The sequence below is a fragment of the Dunckerocampus dactyliophorus genome, chromosome 8, assembly GCF_027744805.1.
Source record: "Dunckerocampus dactyliophorus isolate RoL2022-P2 chromosome 8, RoL_Ddac_1.1, whole genome shotgun sequence".
Taxonomy (NCBI): Eukaryota; Metazoa; Chordata; class Actinopteri; order Syngnathiformes; family Syngnathidae; genus Dunckerocampus; species Dunckerocampus dactyliophorus.
In genome coordinates this window covers 9,070,755-9,096,454 of record NC_072826.1, presented here as the reverse complement: position 1 = coordinate 9,096,454, position 25,700 = coordinate 9,070,755, and the positions used below count along the sequence as shown (strand labels likewise).

General features: G+C 41.7%; 1 protein-coding gene across 2 annotated transcripts in view; it reads left to right on the top strand.

The window, feature by feature from the left end:
* LOC129186620 (plexin-A1-like) overlaps positions 1–25,700 on the top strand; it is a 195,374-nt gene that overhangs the window by 49,323 nt on the left and 120,351 nt on the right. For both annotated transcript variants that reach the window (XM_054785046.1, XM_054785045.1), the window contains exon 3: positions 6,015–6,197. In XM_054785046.1, the coding sequence (XP_054641021.1) occupies positions 6,015–6,197 (183 nt within the window). The remainder of the gene's footprint in view (positions 1–6,014; positions 6,198–25,700) is intronic.

The following is a 25,700-nucleotide window of genomic DNA, read 5'->3' as shown; positions in this document are numbered from 1 at the left end:
AGCCACAATACTACCCGACATGTCAATAGGTCACGTTTTTCCATCAAATATAGTTCGAATGAAGCTCCATTGAACACATTGAACTTCGTGGTATTGGCTGACTAAACAGATTTGCACACAAGGACTTAAACTTTGCATTATGAATATGTAAGACTGTACCATTAGATGAGCAGTGGTTTCGCTGCACAATAAATCACCGGGAGGGCTTGTGCTGCAAACTTACAAGTACACACAAACATTGCAGCACCGCTTGCAAAAACACTAGCAGTTTCTCTGCAAGTTCAAGGCCCCCCCCCCCGCCAAGAGTACTGTGTAATTTATGAGCTGGCCTCTCCCACAATCCTTCACTCTGCTTTGCACATACAGGTGAAAGCACCTGCATCTCCCAAGCTACACTAGTGCTCTGTGTGTGTTGTGCCTTTTTACTGTGAAAACTTTTATCATTGGATAAGAAAACAATATGAGAGGCTGCAGAGGAACTGTCCCTGTGTTTGTTGCGAGATAAGTCTTCTTTTTTCTCCCTCGCACAAATGCACGCACGCCCTTTGCCCCCCACTGAAGATGATTATTTTGTGTACGTAGCTTCCTTATCTACAATTATCATACAACACGGATGCGTGCTATGCGTGCTATGATTGTTATATGATCTTGGGTCAGCAATTCTTTTCTTTTAAACATTTTTTTTTCTGTGTCACACATTCAGACACTAATATGTGCACAAACACTGTCAACTACTCTTCTGTATGTTCTAATTTCGTGGTTTAAAAAAATATTTTGTGTGCAATTTCTCCAGAAGGATCTGTTTTTCTTCATAAACCAGGTGTCTATCACCCCATTGCCCAATGAACATTTTTATTTGCCATCTGTGTTTTTCTTTAAGCGTAATCGCAGTCATTCACAGCAGCACTCACATGTTGCCGTGCACAAGTCCAATGCTGTTTCCCCAAAAGGAGGTGGCTATAGATGAATTCCACTTGAGGCCAGCGTAATGTTTGCATACACATATTTTCTTGACATAAAATGTTAAAGAAGTAGCCGCGTCTCCTTCGGCATGGGGCAGCCTGTGTGCATCGGTAATCAGTCAGTGTTATTGCAGGTTTATTCATATGTACACGTGGTTGGTTCCATATGAATACTGCATTCCATTGGTTTGCAATGTGAAGTGAAGAAGCCTGAGAAGAAACGGCTTCTTACAAGAGAAATCACAGTAGTTTGATAGCTACTTGAAACTCTGCTTACTTTCCCCGCTAACCCAAGCTGTTTGTGGGCACCACACATAATGACTCTCTCCTCTGTTGGGTGTACTAAAAGAAGGGGCGTGCTACATTTAATTGCGGGGTGTGCTGTCCACTTGAATAAATAAATGCTATACCTCAAACAGACACCACTTTTTAACCTTAGCAAAAACAAAACAAAACAAAACAAAACAAATGAAATGGGTGGTATCAATAGGTGACTGTAATTTATCTTCTAATGACTGGAACCCCCATTTTTTCCGATAGATATCATTTCCACAATACACTCAGCCTGCATAGAAAACATGGCCTCTGCAAGGCTGGAGTTTACAACAGTTCTACAGTGCAGGGCGTTCTGGAGCAAAGCTGCATTATAACATTAATCCAAAATAAATATCACTTTATTAAAATAAAATGAACAAACTTCCATACTTAATATCTGACTCCTAATAGATGCCTGGTATTTTCTGCAGTTGAATAAATGAACATCCCAGGCCACTATTTCAGGTAGTACAGTAGATTACAAGCAGAATGGTGCAACCCATTGTTCTGGTTGTTCCTTTTCACTGTGAGAATACATCCCTAGAATATTCCCTTCCAGTATTTGTAAGACCCCACTGTTAAACTCAGCGGACTATTGTTGACTTAACTCTTTCATCCCTGGTAGAGTTGAACATCCTTGAAAACACAGTGGAATCTTAAAGTGCTCATTACACCAAAAAAGTAATTAGAAAATTATGGCTTTTTATCTCCATCTGTGAGGCAGTAACATTTGTCCCACGAAGTTTGCCAACACATCTGACGAGGCGATTGATGTCTTTTAGAAATGTGAACAAACTTATTCCGTCTCCTCGAGTGTTCCAGCAAAAGCCTTCAACACAACAAGCTGGCAAAATATAACAAATATATAACAAGCAACAGCCATTCATACAGAACTGGACCAGAAGAGTTGACAAAGCATTGGAGTGAATCAGCAGTTCCGGGTAGGACTGCTTGGTGTCGGCCTCCAGAACCAGAAGAACTGCCAATTTTTTTTAATGGCAAATATTTCAATATTCCAGTACACATCTAACACAGGAAATATTAGAGTAGATAGTACTTCATTTATCCAACAACGGGGAAATGTAAATATGCTTTTTAATGTTATTTTTCATGGCGGAAATAACTAGATTAGCATGTGTTTTGGTGTCATGAGCACTTTAAATACCATCTCCTGTCAAATAAGAGACCACAGCGGGTAATAATATTCTTTCCATAATGTAAGTCATCTTAAATTCACATTGGAATGTTTCAGGGACCCAAACTGCAGGAGGCACATTAAAATGTAGCTTTCAAAATGCTTTTCTCGTACAGGGAAAATACTTTTGATTCTGTGCTGATCTGTGCTGTTAAGCCTTACACATGTGCAGAAAGGTTCTCGGACCTTTACACTTCAGGGCCCCACAGAAAAATGTGTATACTGAATGCGTGTTTGTGTATGGTAAGCCTCATGGACTCCAGGGTATACTGTCTGCAGTGTTTTCTGACATTTATTCTCCTCTACAGAAAACGGATTAACCCTTTTAATGTCTTCCCTTAGGCTGTGACGTCATGGCAACGCTTATGTGTGTATGTGTGCACGTGAATGTTTTTCATGGCATTGATTGTAATCCAGACTGATGGATTGCTTTTCCGTGACTGCTAGTGTATGGTTTAAAATGGTTGCAGACAGTTGTATGTCATATGGCGTGCACAGATACTGACGGCATAGCTTGAAGCAAATTGTCTCTACACACACGAGTAGCACACTGGGGTGCCCTGGTCGAGTTGGTTTTGCGCCTGACAAGTCCAGACGTGTATTTGTGTGTGTGTGCTGTCTGACTGTTGTCTTTGTTTGGTTGAAAGAGTTGCCCCATTGCCATTAGTGGCCACAACAGAAAGTTGTTTGAGGTAGGGGTTTCACTTTCTTGAACACACAGTCATAAATAGCCTGTCGTGTATGTCTTGTATTCCCTTGCACTGTGAAACAGAACACAGAGAGGGAAATCAAGCTCTTTGTTGCCTTTTCTTAAAGATAATTGACTGTCCCACACACACATTTTCACACTTTGGCTCCAGTGTGGATGAGTGATTGATGGGAATTTGGCAAGAAGGTCTGGATGAAAAGCATTTTACAGACGGATGGAATGGACAAAGGTAGAACGAGCTGAGGTATTGATGCTTGCTCGCTTACTTTAGTCGCTTGAAGGTGACTGAAAAAGAGAAAGTAGGAGAAAAAAACCTGAATAGCAACTTATTGATGTGTGCTTTTTGCTGCAGGCTTTTTAGGTAGATTGGGTGAGATTGGGGTTGGGGCTGGGGGTGTGTTATCTTTTTTCCTTTGTGGATCAATCAGATGATGTAGTGATAGACTGTGGATTACACTGTCATTTACACACTGCCCAAGTGTGTAATGTGTAAGAGAAGTGTGTGTTCTTACCAGCATCCATTGTAGACTTTCACTAAGGCGCACTGACAGCTTGAGTTCATCTCAGTCAATCAAAACCCCTCGTCTAATTACTCACTTTCATTCACTTATACTTTTTTATAGAGAAGCATGGAGTTCTTGTATTTTCTTCATGCATTGCATTTGGCCTGAACTATGACAAGTAGTGTTATTATCATCATTTCTATTAGAGACGGACATAATAATTAATTAGTCAATAAATTCATTAAGGCTTCTGTCAATTTTGTGGAATTGATTGTTGATTAATTGTCTTGAAGAAATGGAGTAAAACATTTTTTTTTTTAAAGATTATTGTTAAAAGTAGATTTTTTTGAAAATTGCACTTTCCTTCTTGTTTTCTGCTCTTTGCAATATTAACACATTTATTAGAAAATGATTACAAATCCATCCATTTTTCGTCCCATACCTTGGTCATGGGCGCAGCAGACTCAGTAGGGTATACAAGACCTTCCGATCCTCGCGCCCTCTTCCAGTTCCAGTCCGCGAGACTTCCTACAGGCTGGGCATGCCCGGAACACCTCGCTAGGAGGTATCCGGACTAGATGCCTGAGCCAACTCAACTGACTCCTCTAAATGTAAAGCAGCAGCTGCTCTACTCTGAGCTCCTCCCAGATGACCGAGCTCCTCACCCTATCTCTGAGGGTGAGTCCAGCCCCCCTGCGGAGGAAAGTCATTTCGGCTGCTTGTATCAGCTATGTTGTTCTTTCAGCCATGACCCAAAGCTCAATCCATAGGTGAGGGTAGGAACATAGATCGACCAGTAACTCGAGTCTTCACCACGACAGCCCGTACAGAGAAGGCATTAATGCAGAAGCTCCGCCAACCCTCATTTGTGAACAAGACCTCGAGAGACTTGAACTCCTACACCTGGGGCAAGCCCTCACTCCCAACCCCAAGGGTGAAATCTACCCTTTTCCGGCTGAGAACAATGGCATCATATTTGAGGGTGCTAAGTCTCACCCCAGAAGCTTCACACTCAGCTGCAAACAGCTACAGTGAATGCTGAAGGTCACAACTTGATGAGGCCATCGGGACCACATAATCTGAAAGTGCTAGTGATGATCCTAAGGCCCCCAAACTGGACTCCCTCAATGCCTTGGCTGCGCCTAGAAATTCTGTCTATAAAAATTATTAACAGAATCTGTGACAAGGGGCAGCCTTGGTGGAGGCTAACGATTTATTGCAAATGAGAAGTAGATATAGAGGGGTTTTTTGCCTCATTTAATACACCTCTACATTATATGGGCACCATTAGTTACAAGAAGCACATCGAGACTGTAATCAATTTCTTGAGCATAGCATAGCCTCATCAATGGTGGTAATGGCATCAGTGATTTTTTGCTTCAGGTCGTTGATGTCCCGTATCCGTGTTCAATACACAATATCTTTAACATAACCCCATATAAAGAAGTACAGGGGAGCAATATGTGGGACACTTAATGTGCAGCATAGTCACGGAATCAGTACAGTACAGTACAGGTCAGAAGTTTGGACACACACAATACTGAATGGTCCCAAACACCATTCATAAGGCAAGAAATTCCAATAAGGAACCCCGACAAGGCACACCTGCGATGTGAAAACCATTTCAGGTGACTACTTCATGAAGCTCATTGAGAGAACACCAAAATATAGGACATAAAATATATGTCTAAAATATAAGACATATTTAGAGTTACTGCACACTTTTTTGTTAAGTACGTAATTCCACGTGTCCATTCATAGTTTTGAGAATATGCAATATAAATGGTCTTGAAAATAAAGAAAACATGTTGAATGAGAAAGTGTGTTCAAATTTTTTGCCTTTTTTTTTTTTTTTTTTGAATGATGCACCGTCGGCCCATTCTGTTCTCTGGTTTCTTGCACATTGACGACCAGTGGAGACAAACTTTTTTGAATTAGTAGAATGCAAAGTGTAATACAATAATGGGACTCAGAGGGGTTTGTTCAACCAGTCTTCAGTGCGGTAAATCCTGCTCATCTCTTTTATCGTTAACACCCTGCAGCACCCAATAGAAAGCGCTTCTCTATAGAGCAGGTGCAGTATTATAATTACAATATAGCTACAGCCTGCATGGGACAATCCGCCTGTATGGACCCTTGGTTTGCAGTACATTTGGCAGTGTGCATTTGTGTGTGCGTGTGCGAGCCTCTCCAGGCTGTCAAAAAGCCCTCTTGAAAATGACCTTAAAACCGAGGTATATAACAAATTGTGATGATGGCATATGATTACACCCCTAATAAACAGTATTATAAGATTATGATGTATTTTTTTTCTCGTCTTCCTTTTCAAGCCTTTGCAGATAGATGACAACTTCTGTGGCCAGGACTTCAACCAGCCTCTGGGCGGAACCAGCACCATAGAGGGCATCCCCCTCTTCATCGACAAAGAAGACGGCATGACATCGGTGGCAGCGTACGACTACCGCGGCAACACTGTGGCTTTTGTCGGCACACGCAATGGCAAACTGAAAAAGGTAGGGAAGTTTTTCCTGCGTGTAACTTCTCCAATAGTGCTTGTCCACATATACACCTCAATGCCAAGATTAGGAAACGTCAGATTCCTTTTCCTCACGAGATTTCTGTCCCGATTTGAAGCCTGTTAGTTTAACATGCCATTTGCTGCAAGCTTGTGGCTTTTGCCCTCATTGATTGTCATGTAAGTCACACCAGATGCAAAACGTTACTGTTACCACAGTCAGGCTCGCCTCTAATTTTAAAAACTCGCTTTCAGTCATTTTGTTGGCAGTGATGATGAGCTGCTCTTTGCTCTCGTCAGCTCTTTGATCAGTTAAGAGGATGAATAAGAAATGATATAAGTACATAACAACAGTGGTCTATGAATGACCGCCCTCTTGGGGATAATGGTTACTCATTAGAATTCACTTCAGTCTCTCTCTGTTCAAGACCTGTCAACTATTCAATATTATGAATATATTATCCACTTATTTGTTTGAGCACTTTCTAATGCTCATTTGTGCATGCACACAGTGTTTGTCACTCACGCTGTGCATATTGATATTCGCCATGTGGTGTTCAGGAGGGATTGAAGGAGGGGAACAATGCAGGTTGGACTAAGATTCAGTGTTGTGCATTTGTCAAAATGACAGCCATTCACCGTCTTTACTTTGCTATTCTTGTGGCCTTTCTTGTCTGTGATTGTGCTCTGCATGATAGATGTGTGCGAAACCTCACGATGGTAAGCAAGGTAGGCTGTATTGATGTAGGCACATGCACATTCATGCAGCGATCCGACTAGTGTTTCTTCATAATGTTAAGACTTTATAACAATGGGCAGGAGCTGGCTGAACAGTGAAAAGAGCCGTTGATGAATTTTCTTATAATGATGCATTCAGCTCCCTTGCTATCCCAGATGATCCAGTGTTTGGGCATAGTTTCTGCCATTGATTTTGTGTATTTTAATGATGTCATCAGTAAAATACCGCACAGTGATTTTAGCTGCTGACAGTTTTGTGGGGGTGCATGCAGACCATGCAGAAAGTACATAGACTGCCCCTGTTCATTATGCTTTCCCCTGGAGAGCGCTGCTGTACAGCCATGTGTGTATAGCCATGCCTGAGGGCTTCTAGAGAGGGAGGAGTAAGAATATCTGTAGAATGGATGAATAGTCTTTCCAGCGGGCAATTTTTGGGTGCTTTGTACAGTCACCGTTTTAGAGAAAGGGCAATGAAAGATTGAACACCATTTCACTCACACTGCAGGTACAAACATTTAGAAACAATTGCGTACATCTTTTGATCAAAAGATTATTTTACCGGTGATGTCTTTTGTCATTTTGCTTGGAAGAGTGACAGAGAAGCACAACAAGATGAGGGATGGAAGAGATGAAGGCGGTGTCCACCGGTGTGCTTAACTAATTCCATCTGTCATCTGGATACTGCTGTGGTCAAGGACACAGCAGTGGTCAGCCAGCCACCGCATTTAATATTTCGGCTTAAAAGTCTCCAATCCATGTGGACGTTTCATTATCTGGAACTGTTTGGCTTGGCCCAGACATTGGCCAGCGTGTGTCTGTGTTGATCTGTCAGCGCCTAGCTTACATATACCATCTAACTCGCAGATCCCGCTGGGTTTAGCCATCTTGATAGAGCTTCCGAGCGGTTAATTTTTCAAAATGTCAACACATTCACTAAGGCACAGAGATGGGGACACACAAGGCAATGGCCTGAAATACCTGTATACGTATATCACAAATTGACATACGGTGGCACCTCCTAAAGTTGAATACACCAGGGGTTATGCAGTGAAGAATGTGAACAATTTTGTTCTGTACCTTCAAAATATCACAAAAAACATTGAACCACTGTAATAACACATGACTCACTTGTTGCACGAAGGATAAAGTTGGCTTTTTGTGGCTATCACTTAGTACATTTACATGCACAAAAAAGAAATTATTGCATGAATTGATGTAAAACTAGCTTTTAAACACGCATGTAAACACCTTAATTAGATCGTGTTTGGCTTTTTAAAAGTCAGATTAACATGCAATTGGGAACTAGTGCTCTCTCTCTTGCATGTGTGCTCCTGGAACGGAGCTTGCCTTCTGCGCATGCACAAGTCTCCACAACGGGATGTAACCCAGAATTATTTGTGGCCAAGTGGGTCATGATTGTGTAGAAATTGCTAAAAGTTCGCTGTATGCACATTGCTAGTAGCTGTTCAAGCTAATATGTGTCAATGTTCAGTGGATGTAACCTTACCTACAATTTAAATTGTTCCCGGGTAGCTTGTGAATGTTTTAATAGTTCAATCTAGCAACGGTGGCCGAAATGCTTTGTTTATATGTGACATGACAGGTTAACCGGAAAAGCCACAATTTTTTTACCCACCCTGAAAGGCGTATAAGCTCCATCTAGCGTTTTGGGAGGCACACAGCGTATGGCCAATAATCGCCGTATGGAGAGTGCATATAAACAGGGACATCACGCTGAATTGCGAAAAATGGAGAAACTGAATTATTTCATTAATATGACTAATTTACTGCATGGAAACACACTGACTGTAAGTTATGTGAAGTGGACTCCCATTGAAAGAAGTACGATTCAAGTGCTTAACAGTGCTACCAAGTTAAGGTAGAGTTAGGACTGGGGGGAAAAAATCGGAAAAAATTACTATCTCGTTTTTTGTAGAAGCAGCCCTAGATATTTTTTTGTTTGCTTAAAAGCATGTAACTTCATTTTACACTTGTGTGACATTTAAGAGTGTTGGATTGGATTCATTAGGCACATCTGCAGCGCTATCAGCTTTGCACGATGCCTTTGTCATCAAAGTTAAGTGTGCCATAGCTGTAGTTTTTACATCACGATTAACTTATTTTTGTACTTGTAAATTGAAAATTGAGTGTTACTTCTGTTTCTATGATTTTCTTTTGGAAAAACTTCAATACAACAACTTGAATACAAACAAAACGGATGTTCCTGGACCAGATTTTGTTCTACCCTCAGGGTTGCACTGTATGTCAGATTCCTGTGCTACATTCATTGGGAAGGGTTCAATGAGAGCCATCTGCTGTGTGTATGTGGCCCGTGTGCCACTTGGCGGGAGCTCCCATTGCCCACTGTGTACTCCAAGTGGCTGTGCCAGGCTCAGGTGGGTTGGTGCTGAGGTTAACACGGAAAAGTAGAGATGAAAATGCATTTAAACTGGGAATTTGTTTTTTTCCCCTCACACATATCATATAGTAGATAGTATTAGCCTGTTATTCACCTTTGATTTGACAGTTATTCCGTAGCAGCATACTTCAGCCTCAATCTTGCAGACGCATTTTGTGAATCAGTGAAACCTCTCTGTTTTCCTCAAACCTCTCATGAGTTAATATACATGAGGAGGAGAGACACAATATTCCATTCTGTGTGGTGCTGTTACAGGCAGAGTGAAGGTCTGCCCAACAGTCCTCTTTATGTTTTTGGCAAACATAGCCAGAGACAAAAATGGTTGCTAACTATGTAATTAGGGTGCTCTCACAGAAGGCAATCTGTGCTGTGCTTGAGAACACTTGACACCTAAAGTCTGGTCCATTTGACTAGTGTGGATGCTCTGATCCGTTACTCAAGTATGGTACAGTGGTCCCACTTCTGGCGAGAGTTATGTTCCATGCCTACCACGCCTTCATATGCCCATAAAAATGGCTCGCTCCTACTCCTCCAAATCCTCCTGCTAGTTTGACGTTGATGTTCCGCTCTGATTTCGTATTAACATTTGCAATAAAAGTGACTATTAGATTATTAGAATGGATTCAGATCCAGAACCCTCTCTCTTCAATTGCTCCTCCCACCTCTTTGTACAATATAAATTAACAGAGCTTGAATGTGTGCAAACCAGTGAGTACATGACTGGTAGGGGGAGTCGCGGCCAAGTCTGACATGGTGAATGCCCAGTGTGAGTATGCAAATGTTACTTTTGGGGTTAATCAAGAATTTTCCCTTGGTAGTGAATAATGCTGTGTAAAGCAAATTTGTGAATCCTACTGGGGTCGCTTTTGTCACTATTGTGTCATGGCCTAATTGACGGATATTATTGTGCTGCCACATTGTGCTGAGCTGTTTCACTCTCCTATGCTTGTGTTGCAACTCTTATGACGGCCATTCAAAAAAAAAAAAAGCATAGGAAGATACAAGTAATAAATACATATATAGTTATGGACTGAAGGATACTGTACGTGTGTATTTGCTTGACTCCCATTTTAATGTCCTTCTTTTTAATGTTGTGAATAAAATTTCCCAAACAAAAGGGCTTGTACAGAGACTTGAAGGAGCCCGTGTGTGGGAGAGTGCATGTGTCATCTTTTGGCTTCAGCGACCGTTCCACGAGTTGTTTGACCCGGGCAGCAGCACAGAGGTTGGCTTTGTGCAGGCGTTTGTTGGCCCTCGGTCATTAGTTCACACAAATGCAAGTGGTAACACACACGTGCACGCACACACACACACACACACACACACACACACACACACACACACACACACGGAACAGATGAAAGACTGGCGGGAAATGTAGAGAGTGATGAAAGGGATCAGATAGTGTCTGCTCAAGACAAAACAGATAATTTACACTTTGCGTAAGTACATCTTTTTCCACTTAATTTAACTCCTTCCCAAAGCGCCATCAGTCATCCAGTCTTATCAGGATGTTCCCAAATTAACAGAAAACTGTGTCATTTTCTGCAGTTATTTTTTCGTCCTCTTGACAGCGCAGCGTCTGAATGGCATTTTCTTATTAGATACAGCCCAGTTAAGCCATAATGTGAGTGTGACAAGTCAAGCATGTACAGTATGTCTGTCTCTATCTCCCTCTCTTGCACACTATTTTTCTCTCTCCTCCTCTCTCTCCCTCCCACTCAAACAAGAGTTCTCTCTTGGCATCCTATCTAGAATCAAATCAACTCAATCACATGAAGTCACAAGCTTGCCGTCTTCTCCAAAGCTAGCTATTTACAGGCCAAGCAAGGACAGGCGCACGCACGCACTCATTCATACTAGCTGTTCTCAGGAATTCCATTTTGTGTATCAACATTAGGGGTGGTATAGTCATTGATTATACAGTTAATTGATTGTTAAGAATTCTGTTGGCTCTGTGGCATTGATTGTCTGATCATTTCTTGAAGCAGTTGAGGTGTGATGGAGTGCACTACTTGGCTGCGACCAGAAGAAGCGCTATTGATTCAGTTGTAAGTCTTTGCAGTTTGCAGAAGAACCCATCATAGTCCACATATACATGATGTATGACTTGATGTTGTCAGGGCTCAGGTGCTTCAGCTGTTGTTACCATGTGTTCAACAATAATATAGATTGTTATTAATAATATAGTTGGATATTATAATCTTGAGCTCGACTCAAGGGCAGTTTCATTCTAACTTAAATGACCGATGTGTTGCCACAGGTATGACTTCGTAACACACTCAAATTTGTCTCTGATGTCAACTGTCTAACCAGTCAAACGTGTCTCTGCCTCACCCACCCACGTCTTCACTTGTTTGTTTACTTTGCCAGAGAAGTGGACGTATGGCCGCTATAGATCGTGCTCAGCACTTCCTCAATGTTCTCAACGAAAGTGGGGATAAACTGTGCAATGTGTTGGAACGTAAACAAATGTTTACAATCGACAGGCACTTTCAAGCACCTTTTTTTAAAAAAAAAACCCCAAAAACCCTCAATTTTTTAAACTAAACTAGGGACGTCCCAATCCGATCTTTTAGGATCGGGATTGGCTGCCAATCCACTGTATTTTGAAGATCGGATAAAATCGGCATCTGCCACGAGATCGAGCCGATCCGGTTACCGTATAACATTCGTAACTCCGGGCCACACTCCAACATGGTGTGTGCGGTAATGCACCTCATAGCTGGTTGCTGCTCGACTCCCGCCGCCCACAAGAAGAAGAAAACGCAACACCGGCATGCAGACATGTCTGCAGTGTACCTTGGTGAAGTTAGTTTCACGTTGGACATTGGCTATTCCACTTTGTAGCTACACTGGTACTACACCCCCTCACTGTGCCCGGACCGCTGTGCCATGGTGTTGGGAGCTTATACGGAAGTGCCGCTGTAACCGCTGGTTGTTTATACTAGGGACCGTTACTAAATTACGAAATGCATATTACAAAATTGTCAAATGATTAGTCCTTCCCTAAAAAGTATTTTGCCCGCCCATTTTTTCAAATTTGATCTTTTATTGGCTGGACTTTTATTGGGTCTTTTATTAGATTAGGGACCTGACTCACAGAATTGTGTTATAAAAGCCAAACAATATTGGTGGTCATACTGTGTAATAAAAAAGTAAACAGCTTAAAAAGCACTACGACTTCCATTCGAATTTTGGGGAAAACCTCCTTCAAGCATCTCAAAAAAGGCCCGCAAGGTCCTGGGGGCACTGGTAAATTGCTGTTAGTCTTTAAAAATGTGCTTGGCACTGTAGTTAAATATGTAATTAAAGCATGTTTTGTTAGATTTGTTGCAATCCTGTACTTTTTGTGGTTAAGATAACAAAGAACGCTTAAACCATGAAAACAAATGTGTTAAATCACAAGCAGATGCAATGTTATTGAAAAACAAGCCAAAACATTGTAATTTTTACTGCAACTTTGTGAAAAAGCTGCCGCGAAATCAGGCATTGTAGACCGCAACAATCACAAAAAACTCCTGCGGGAAATGATATTCTCTCTCCATGCTCCACTCGTGATCAATGATTCTTTTCCTGATAAGTGTTACATATGCATGGAGGTGACATGCACTGATATTATTTTTCCTCCCATAATCGTTCGTTATAATTATTCTCTCCAATTGAGAAGGGCTGACAGCACATATGCTAGTACAGATGTGAGGAGAACGCTACAGTACATACAGTAAAGATGAGAGGCTGCTATCCTTGAATACACAAACCTTATTTTCCGTACTATAAGGCGCACTTAAAAGCCTTTAACTTTCTCAAAAATCGACGGTGCACCTTATAATTTTTACACATTTTGGAACTTCCAGAATGTGTAAAAATGTTGTTTTAGTAAGGGCTCCGCTTGATTGACTGTTGGACCATTTCCCGCTGACACAGGGACGTAATATGTACACTACGTACGCTGCCAATTGATAAACCAATCAGAGAACATTACGTAATACGTACAGTACGTACGCTTACCTCCGCCACGCCTCCGGTACGTATACTACCGGTACGCTGCAAAACAACATTTGTGAAGTGAAGCAAATGAATTCGGAGCTTGCCATCATTCCGGAAGGATTAACAAAAGAACACCAACCGCTGGACATTGGTGTAAACAGGGCGTTCAAAGAGAAGTTGCGAGCGGTGTGGGAGCGATGGATGAGAGACGGCGAACACACCTTTACTAAGACAGCGCTGGCTGAGTTACGCCACCATATGTGAATGTATTGTGGATGCCTGGGCTAAGGTATCTGCTTTAACTGTTGTCCAAGCTTTCTCGAAAGCCGGCAGCATTGCTGAACAGCCACCTGACAACGAGACTGACTCCGACAATGATGAGAGGGAACCCGGCATGTTTGATGGTGAAATTGCCCAGCTGTTCAATTTAGATATAGAAGATGAGGACTTTGATGAATTTATGGTAGAAGATTGATTAAAAATATGGTGAGTGTATTGTTAAATAGAACAAATAAACTCACTGTTTTGCTTTTGCCTTTTTTTTGTAGACCATATGTTTTAGCATGCGCCTTATAATACGGTGTGCCTTATGTATGGGTTAAGTACAGAAATAGACCCTGTAACTGAGACTGCACATTATCCGGTGTGCTTTATGTGTGGAAAATACGGTACATTTCAAATAATTAGATGTAATTCATTAATAAGGGATCTACTATGGCGCTCCCAGTCTCATTAAAATGTTTTCTCTAACTGTACCTTTATCCTGAAAAGGTCCATTTGCTATAATGATCCATATTTCTAATTGAGTTTTGGTTACTTTGAGGGGCACCATTAATTGCTGCAAGTTAATTGTCCCTTTATCAAATTTTCACATATAGCTTCTGAGTTGAGTGCCATTCATTACCTACCCGTTTCACCCATACAATTGTAATTACTTCCAGGTACAGTTTATTCCCTAAACCCATCCTTGTTATTGCACTGTTATTCACTTCTGCACTGTGTCACTGCACACTTCTTATTCACTACTTTTGAATGCCTGCTGTAATTCACCACTTTCAAGGGTTAATGAGGCAAAATGATGAGTCCATGAGAGATGGAGCCTGAGAAAAAAAAAAATCTTTTAGAAACGAGGAGATGAATAATAAATGTGGCAGGACAGAATCCAATTTTAAAGGGAGATCACACGAGCGCATATACAAGCTGGGATGCTTGCATGATCCCAGCGAGGACCTGGACAGCATGTTTCTAGGTCATCTCCATCAGACATCTTGGGCTGTAAAATCCATGGAGGAAACATGGTATTAAACAACACGTGCATGTTCATGCTTTACCTTTCTAGCTGCATCCATTGTGTGAAGAGCATGCTTTTGCTCAGGTGCAGAATCAACCGAGACCTTATGTGCGATACACTTGGGCCCATGCATTGTTTGTTTGTGTTGAATGTTAAGACAGCATATTCTGAGGCTCGTGTGAGCTGTTGCTGTACTTGATTGCAGTGCATTCATGAGATTTTTTTTTCATTTTAATAATTGATAATAGAGTAGGGACTTATTACTATAAATCAACATACCAGCACATATATGACTGCGCTTTGAGATGGTGACTACTAGTCGTGAGAGTAATGCAGCATAATGCCACTGTCCTCAAAAGTACATCATCCCCTTGTTTATTGCGGTTAATTCCAGACGTGACCGTGATAAGTGAAGTTCCGCCAAGTAGGATTCCTCATCACCTCCAGCAAGGTGCACTGTGGTCAGACACACTCTACGAGCAGCCCCGGTGTGCCGTCATTGTATTGTATATATGTACTTTATTTATCCCACAGCGGGGAAATTTACTTGTTCTCATGCTCATGTGTCATGTTCTCATGCCAGAATACGGAAGCAAGTGTCTCTTCTTCAGACATTTGCTCAACATTACTCAGGATATAACTACATCTACTGGTCACATTTGGTGTTACAGTTTACTGCATGGACCTCCTGACACCTTTCCAGTCGTTCCATGATGAGGGTGCAGCTTGGACGCACACGAGATGCCGAGAGACCAGAATGTGACCACACCGAATAAGCTGCAGAGTTCAAAGCATGAGAAAGAAGTACAGGCTTATACACAGGAAATTACGGTGCTTGGACATTGGACAACAACCATATCAATATCTGGTGCTTGTGTATTGATTACTGTAGCAATATTTTGACCCAACCCCAGCGCGTACATTACAGTACATAGTTCAAACACACATTCATACTATAAACCTTATGATCCAAAGGAGTACCTTCCCACAGGTATGTACAAACACAGATTCACAGTGGGGAAGTTGGACACTCGCACAGTGTCCAGAGGGTCAGGCACAAGTAGCACAGTGGGCCTACATTGGCTTTGGCCCACACTCTAACTAAATGTCTCACACTCATTTCCTTGCAATTAAACCCAGCATCCTCCCATGTATGCTTTGGCTTAGGAGGGTCTATCTTGGCTATCCACACCCATCAGCTCTTAACTACTATATATTGAAGCTACATCAGCTTTTTAGTATTTAGTCAAATAAGACGCTTCTTAAGACAGAGGTAGGACCTATGGGAATGAAAGACTTAAACTCTCTTACAGCTATTACGCCAAATACGGAGTGTAAATGAGTGTAAATATGTTGCTATCAAATTAGTTAATCTAGTGTGAAGGATGCAAACAGGCAGACACTCGTAGGGAAGCAGGCTTTTCTTATTACGTTTTGCCTGGCTAATAGATTTACAGTAGATCCCTTTGATTAGTTCTTCCGAATTCGTGGTGTCAAGCTGATTAAGGTTTGTGTGCTTGTGTTGGAATATATGCACATTTGCATACATACACGTTAGTATTTTACATTTGCAATGGCATGGTTGATTTTGATTTGAGTGTTTAACGGGAAGACATATGCTTTGGGACTGGGAAGGCCACTGTGTGCACAATATCGCATGCACTAAGGAGCACAACATTCCTCATTCTCACACAGAATAGTTGACTTTCATGCTGTTAAACTAATTACCCATCTTCCCCACATCCCCTCAATGGAATATTTTTTGCCTTAAGCCTATCTCGAACTGATATGCAGAAATTCCACCATATTATGGGCATTTTTACCTCTGGTTATGACCTTAGATTTTTCAGGTCATTTTATACGGAATACCAAGTCCAACATGTGGTTTTCTCACACAAAGTGCTTTTTTAAGTCGACTCGCCTCTTTTGCTGTCTACATTTTGCCCCAAAAAATGAAACCAAGAATACACAACACATACATTATCTGTAGTTGCTGGCTTCGAGAGACTTTCCAGGGATTTCACACAATCTGAAAATGTATTGGAAAAAAATGGCCATTTGTTCCCACGACGATGTTTTTGAGCCTGAAAAAGAAAATCCTTAAAAACGGATCTTATCTGGAAGTTACATTTTTGTGTAAACGCTGAAAATGGTGGACGCAAGACTTTAATCGAGGCGTGCATAAATTGGTCACAGCCAAACAACAATGTTGTCTTTCAGCAAAGTATACAGTACATTTACTGCACCGCAAAGTATCATCGCCATGGGTCTGGCATGTGTTTTTCCAGGTCCCAATGGATTTTGCCGTTGTTGTCTTTACATGACGGCCACCACGTTGGTGACCCCTGCTCTAGAACTTATTCAGGCAAAAACCTATCCACGATTCTTTTCATTTTAATAATTAAAACTACTCAAGGAGATTATGGATGAGAAATCAGGAGCATATCTTTTACTTTTTGCACCATGCAGGCTGTTGCTATAGGCTAAGCTAGGGGACAGTAAATGTAAACTGTATATGTCCACATACTATAGGGCAGATATTTGGTTCCAGTTAGCCCTGTGTCAGGAATGTCCTCTTGGATTTTGGGTCTTGGAGCTTAAATTGGACTAATTATTTCCAGCAGCTTAGGGCTTTATTAAAGCATTAGTGGACCACAAAAAAACAGATTATGGCATTATTATTTGTATAGCTGACTTTGTAGAGTCCTGATTTTCTTCCATTAAGCTGTTAGTAATTAAAGAGGCTCACTGTTATTCAATGTCATGCAGAGGGTGTTTTTTTCTTTCACCTTTTTGAAGTTTTGTACTCACCTTCAGCCAAATTTCTTAAAATCTGTCTTCAGTATTCAATGAAATACTCATCCTTCCACTCACTTGGTTCAAATTCCTTGATTATGCGTGATATCTTTGTTCTCCGTGCCTTTGTTTCACTTTTCCTCAATCACTTCTCATCTCTTTGACCCAGACCCTGTTTTCTTCTTTGACTCATACACAATCGTATCTACTTTCTGTACTGCTCTTTTCTCCGTGGAATTAGTCATTAGCTGACTGACTGAGCTGATTGCATCTGTTCCCAAGACTAGTATTTGCTTGTGCATCGTCTTTCTTTCCACTCTCGCCATGCGTACGCACCCCCCCAACCCCCGATTCTATGCTGGCCTTTGAGCCTCTTTGCACTCCACACCCCTATTTTTCCCCATATATTCTCCATAGCATGCATTGTATGGTGTCATCTTAAATTGGTCAACACCAATTAAGCCCTCACTATTATATTTAATTGGTCATTTAGCTTGGCTTCTCTTTGAATGCACAGTCTCCCTGGAAATGGTTTTGCTGGCCTTCTACAGCACATGTGGTCATTTCAGAGACTGTTTCCACCTCCCCACAGGTTTCACAATGGCTTGGCCAACTCCTGACACTGCCAAGAATGAGGAGTGTTGTGTGTGTGTGTGTGTGGTGTATTGGGGGAGAAACAAATGGTGGAAGGAGAGATATTCTCCTCTGTGTATCCTCAGTCACCTCGCCTTCCACCCATCATCAAACCCCTCTCATTCACAGCTCCTCCATCCATGTGCTGCTGGTGGATTAAGCTAATTAAAGCACTGCAGACTGCGTCCCAAGGGAGAGGCTACACACAAACAGACACACACACACACACACACACACGCTCATTAATGACAGCAAGTACATAGGCGCACACAATAGGATAAACAGGGAGGAAACATGAAAACAAGCTTGCCTGCATACAGTGATGTGATGCATGTCACATGAACACAGTGTTTGCTTAAGAGCTGAGACATTTCAATGACTGAACCAAGATTTCAACATTTTCATTCCACGGACACTGCTTTAAATCTGTAAAACATCATGTTGCACTACTTTTCAAAGCCGATGCTCAGCGCGTGCTTGCTCCAAGCTGAGCCCAAGGCCTCTCAACTATGTGTTACCACCCATAACAACCTTGTGGTGCAAATTTGTGGGTCACTGGCAGTGAATTGCTGGCCTAGAAATAACATTAGACCCACTTTCTTCAAAAATAATGTGTGCAGGGTCTGTGTGCCCAGTTTTGAGAAAACAACACACCATATAATAATTCAGGTATTTTTTTGTTCATAGGTGGTATGTATTGGACACATTCTCATCTCACCAATGTGGTACATGTATGTTTAACCCTATTATAGCATCTTTACTGTGTTACTATGCCTCCTTTCAATGCAGCTATACCCAAATTTACACCAAACTGACCCCTACTGCATTTAAATGTCCCACTTCACAAGTCAGTTTGTCATCAGGGCCAACAAGAAATGAGTGGAAAAAATGAAAGACAGCACAAACTATTTGATCCTGTCAGTCATGGAAAAAATGATTAGACCACTCTTGTTTCTTCAGTTTTTGTTCATTTTAATGCCTGATACAACTAAAGTTACCTTTTGTTTGGACAAATATAACAATGACAACAAAAACAGCTCATAAGAGTTACATTTTTTGCAGTACAATGCTATTCATGTAAGAACTTCGGTGATTTTGGTTATCAAGAAAACCATGGGCATTGCTGGATATCAACTCTTAAATTAAACTCTTATGAGCTATAATGTACCTTTTAGTTGTACCAGGAATTAAAATGGATCAATAAACTGCAGAAACAAGGGTGGTCTAATCATTTTTTCCATGACTGTCGATGAACAGGAAGAGAGCAAACGCGATGGCACTTAGAAAAGAGTCCTTCCGGATGCTTCCCCTTACAGGATATTGGCTGCGTCTCTGGAAACATGCCAGCTTGCAGGGAAACCTATTGGATTACTGATAACCTTGGAATGGATAGGGCCAGCACATATGGTGTGTGTGTACATGCACGTCTGTTATGGGCTAGAAAGTGATGAGTTTAAGTTTTGTCATGTTTGCCTTGTCTTTTCTCCATTTTCACATTTACAGTCACTTTATGAATTGGCTTTTAGTTGACAGGTGATCGTAGATAATGTGACTCGCCGTGCTTCTACTAAACTGTGCACATGCAATGATGAAGGTAAGACCTTCTCCTGAGAGACCTGCGTCATTATTGTGGAGAAGGTATCAACACAGTAAACACAAGCCACACCCAAGCACATACTAGCACACCCCCAATAGCATAGGGATCTTTACTCCAAGTTGCCTCTAAATCCCATTGTGGCAGGCCTGTTCCTTGGTTGCTATGACAACTGTAGTCGGCGCAGCCATAGATACAGATATCGAGGAAGAGGAACAAGGAGAGAGAAAAACCCTTGATGTTTGTGGTGCAGGCAGGGGGATTGGAGCACAGTGACAACATTAAAACTGGGCTGATCGAAACGTTACTAGGTTATAGTACACCCGACGCAGTGCTGGGAGTAGAGCTTCAGCTGGGGTTGGAAGTAAGTGGGCTTGTAGGTCATGTTTACCCCTATGTGCGCATGTGTGTGCGTGTTCAACAGTACATAGAGAGATGAAACTGCAGAGACTGCACACTCGCTCATTAAGTCCCTCGGCATGTTTGTCTCCATGTTTTTTGCGCACGCAGATGAGCTCTGCCTTTGTGCTCATCCATGCACAACACAGTGGTTGTGAACAGGATCCAGTTCACCCTCTATACAACTTTGATAGTGCTTGCAATTAGAGCCACATGATGGAAATATACATTAAAATGTTGCATTAAGTAGATAAAATGTAAATGCTCTGTAATGCTACATGCCGTTCAGTATCATTCACTTATAGACTAGAGATTTCCCTGTGTGTTGATGTTTTTTTTAAATGCCATCTCCCACTTGACTGCAAATCAATATATAGTATATGGTTATTGCTATCAAGCTGACAAACTATTGCCACTGGCAGAAGGATGTGAAACGAATTACAGAAGCACTGTGGAAATCTCCTCTCCATATACAGTACAGAATAGTGCGGCAGAGACTGGATGCACGGAAAACAGGCAGTTAGTGTCGGGACTCTTGATGGAAAATCCATAGTTTCATTACAGGCTCAGTGGTATGAATGTGGCTGGGAGGCGACCAAGGCTCCATCATGGGCCCTACGGGAGCCCAAATGGCTGCATTTAGTGATGCAGTGAAGTGCAGAGGAGGCATCGGGGTCAAGGCTGCTGCTGGGAATGAAGTGCGTCGGAGAGACAGAAGGAAGCCTCCACATAAAGTTCACGTGCAGTGACAGGCACTGCTTCAACCGCAACTTGCCTACCTTCTGCCACACTGTAGCTGAGCCCCCCCCCCACAAATGCATTCATTCAATGCAGCTTTCTATTTCAGTAAAAAAAAGTGTTTAACCTCTATAATGCCTCTATAATATCCATGGTTCGTACACGTTTGTCGCGACATCATGGGTGGTATACGAACACCAACATAAACACATGCCAACTGTAATGTGATCGCTCCTCCGCAGTTATATTTGGACCGCACAGGTGCACTTGCAAAGCGTGCGTGTTTGTTTATGTGGGTGGGCGTTTTTGGCTGACGAACGCTGACACAAACGCGCACACACGGACGCGCAGTGAGCCGACTGCATTGCGATCGCTCCTCGAAAGTTACATTTTATAACCGCAACCTTCGAGAGAGCAAGAGATCTTCTGTTGTGATCTAGGGTTTTTAAGAAAATAAAATAAAAATTAAATAAAGTGAACTTGCTTCTTGAGTGGGCGAGGTTGGGGAAACACTGTATTGAGAGGGAGAGAGAGCGAGCCTTGCAAAGGAACATGCTAAACTATATCCTTGATAGTACAAATTTTGTAATGTATAATGTTGTTCGGAGTTCTTTCTGACCTTCAGGCTTTAGTTAGTTTGTGACATAATATGGGAATCTGCATATCACAATAACCTACCACACACAACAAGACGCACAAACACATTTAATGAGCATATTAAAAGCACAAAGCTATTAAGGGATATTGAAATGGGCCTTAGGTGAGTTAATCTGAGAAAAGGTGGCACTCAGGAGCTCTAGGCTATTGTTTGTTCCTCTAGGTGATTAGAGTTTAGAGGCAGGCTTTAAGGGAAATTAGCTTTCGATTGGACCTACTGATAAAGAGGTTGGGCTTGTAATCGTTAGTGACCCTGAGGACTACAGAGTAAAGATCAAATAAGACCTATTGTACAAAGTAATGTGGATTGATTAGAAAATGTTTATTTGGTGTTTAGGCCACATACTGCAAAGTATTTGCAATCTCCTCTCAAAGTCTCTCACCAGTGACTCACTTTGAATTTGATTGTTAAATGTGTTTGTAAACAACACACTTTTGTTTGTGCTTCTTATGTCAGGTTTATCCGATAGTGGAATATCAATCTAGCGAACCTCTACTAGAACTCTCCAGCATTGTATTTTTCTTACTCTTGCTTACCAGGTGATATCGTGTCAAACCTCACAACACAGTCAAAGGAGGGAATCAAAGTGGAGAACTCAAGTGGACCAAGTAGGAGATGAGGCAGCAGGCATACACACACTCTTAATCAGTCTGATTGCTTGTAACCCCTCTCGCTGCATCATCTCTCTAATGCATTTGTCCTACATCACTCTTTCTCCCCTGTGTGTGTGTGTGTGTGTGTGTGTGTGTGTGTGTGTGTGTGTGTGTGTGTGTGTGTGTGTGTATGTGTGTTTGGCAATTCAAAAACAAGCAGGGTCTCCAGGAGACTGTCAAATGCCACAGGGGGAAGTTCTGATGTTGTGAAACATCACCTCTTGACTAAAACGTGTATTTATTTGCTAGGGGTGTAACAAGAAATGTACTGTATCTGTATCGAACTGTTCAGTAGACACGCATACCGAACCGTGACCCTGTATCGAACAATCCGCATATTCATTTTAGCAACTTCTGACGCCACTTTGTGGTGAAAGCTCAGCAATCAACTACTCTGTCTTAGGTTGCATTGTCAGGCACAGAGCCACTGAGCTCTGCTTCCCAAATTACCATGCTGAAAATGTTGAAAAATGTAGAAAATGTTGGCAATTTCAATAAAATTAAAATTTTAAAAAAGGCAAGGTAATTTTTTTTGTATCGAAAAAATATCGAACCGTAACACAAACGTATCGAACGGAACCGAACCGTGAATTTTGTGTATCGTTGCACCCCTATTATTTGCTGATTATAAAAAAATCGCTAGAAGTGACTTTCGTAGTGGCGACTCACTTAAGGAGTGGTAGCCCTTGCATGGGGTTTTGGTCACTTGGATAGGGGTTTTCTCAAATATTTTCAGTTTTGTCTGGGTTACAGTGTAAACCAGGGGTGTCAAACTCGTGCCATGGAGGGCCGAGACACTGCAGGTTTTCTTTCCAGCCAGTCACTAAAGCAGGTGATTTTAATGATCAACACCTTCAGTTTGAGGGAAGGAGCTCATCAATTAAATCACCTGCTGAAGAAACTTGTTGGAGACAAAACCTGCAGCGTCTCGGCCCTCCAGGGCACGAGTTTGACACGTGGTGTAAACCATTATCAAGCTGCGTGACCACATTGCTTTATTTCTGGGTTTTTTCCCCATATATTTTTAATTTGTGTAAGATTAAGTCCAGGTATTTGTGATTATTTTCTTTGATTCACAGCTGTTATTGTGCTTTTCCCCAAATGCATTTCCTCAGGCTTCTATTGGACTAAAATGGCCTTTGTTGATGGTTATGGTTCCCCCTGTTGCTTTGGCATACTCTTGACATTATATACTGTAAATATTGTTTTTTTTGTTTAGTTTTTTCCAATACCCATATATTTGTGGCCATAGCCCTGCACAACTGAATGGATGGATACATGAAACACGTGCTTAGATGTTACACATGAACAGGATGCATATTGTTGTCCTGCCAAAGCCATATTTCTCTGTGCTTATTTAAATGACAAACATTCTTTGGCTCCCGCCTTAGTCGAGACATCCTTATATGTTCACTTGAAAACACACACACACTGTGGCTACGTCTTCATTCACATCTCCCCTCCTCGGGGAGAACGAGGATGCCAGGAGCAATGCAAATTGGGTAAAATGTTCCGGAAAGTGGCTTTTCCCACCGGGACACATCCACTCCAGCTCTGCGTTAGCACTCACTCGACCGTAAAGGAGACGGACTAGAAGAAAGGTAAAGATATTGATGCTAAAGGCCCATACAGACAAGGTTATAGACTGCTTTTTTAGGAGTGTATTGTATGTTGCAGTATTAGTACAGTATTGCATTAAAACGTGTATTTTCAGCCTGTGTTATGCAGTAAATAAAATGTTTTATATATAAGAACTGTCTATATCCTCCAGAAGTCTTGGATAGTCTGTCTTTGGACACATTTGAAATTTCAGGTCATTAAAAGCATCCCTGAATTGGATTAATCCCACTTTCAAGTTAACCTAACTGATAAACTCCCAGATTCCCATCATAATTTAACTGAAGAATAGCATCACATGCTTTTCTTGTGAACGTTTTTCATCTTTAACTCCAGTTGAACTCTGCAATGTGCTCTGTGCTCTGGCACAAGCCGTCACTCCCACCAGGTCCGTTGCGGGGGTCGTATTGTGCCGGACTGAATTTATTGCCCTCCCTGTTTTTCTGTGCGTGCTTACCCAGTTAGGGCGGACAGTGAAGCATTTCCAGTCCACAAATGGGCCATGAAAAATCTACAGGTTGCACCATCTGCCTCTTTTTCGTGTGTGTGTGTGTGTGTGTGTGTGTGTGTGTGTGTGTGTGTGTGTGTGTGTGTGTGTGTTCTGAATGGAGAGGTATTATCAGTAAAGAGTATGTGCTCTGGCCAAAAGCAATTTAAGCAAACACACAAACAGTATATTTATGCAGCGGTTGACTCAACAAACTTGGCATCACCAAACTTGTAGGATGCAGGAGAGGAAGACAATGTGAATGTGATCTTTATTTTTTACAGGAAATGACACAGTTTACAGGAAGAGGTACACAATGAGAGTGAGTGGATATGTTTTTGAAAGATCTGATTGTAAATAGTTTTGGGACTGCTGGTGGGAATTAAGTGGAATGGGAAAATAGCCTCTTACCATTTTGTCCAAGCTATTCTATAGCGGCCGGAAAGTGAGCAAGCAACCAAAAAGGTTTAAAGCAAAATAATGCAATACATTTTTGTATTTGCAGGATGTGTTGTTGGGATTGTTGTTGGGATGTGAGATGTGTAAGGCACTTATCTCAACAGCCTGACCGACACAGCACCATTAGACATGTTTTCATGTAATCCCTCCCTACCCGCTACATCTCCCCTATGCTGTGTCCCCAGAGGAAGTGTATGTTTTTTGATGCAAGGAGTGAGTCATACCATTGGTAATGCGCTCTTAAAAAAATAAAATCATGATGTAATAATAATAATAATAATAATACTGGATTAGATGTATATAGTGCCTTTTCAGGGTACCCAAAGTGCTTCACAGGGAACCCATTCTTCATTCACTCCTCAGTCTCACACTGGTGGTGGTAAGCTAAATCTGTATCCAGAGCTGCCCTAGTGTGGACTGATGGCTGCCAGTTCGTGCCTGCAGCCTCTCCGACCACCACTAAACATTCATTCACATTCATGCACCAGTGTGGGCAGCACTGCAAGCAACCGGGGTGAAGTGTCTTGCCCAAAGACGCAATAACAGTGCTTGGGATGGAGGAAGCGGTGATGGAACTACCATCCTTCCCATTTCTGCACAACCTGCTTTACCTCCTGAGCCTAACTGGGCTTTTTAATTGTCTCCTAAATCCTGCTGAGCATCCATGCTGAGGCGTAATTGTATATGTTATGTTTGTGTGTATGTGTGTTTTGCATCTGTTCAGTTGGTTTCTATGTGAATGGTTCCTATGTCAGTCCTTGTTGGTGTCTGTATGAGTCAGGAAACGGGAAACAGGCAAACAGGAAACTCCCAAGCCATTCATGCTTTGTTTGGTGCGTTGTCCGGGTTCTGTTTAAAGCCAATTCGAACCTAGATTTGTGTGCGGACGTGTGGTTTCCAAGGTAGCAGTTTCATTTGAAATATTTTTCACAATAATGAAAAATCACTTTATGACATACAGCATCTGCTGTGTCATTGTGTAGAAAGTCAAATTATTAATATTGTTGATCCATTTCCTTCTGTTCTGTC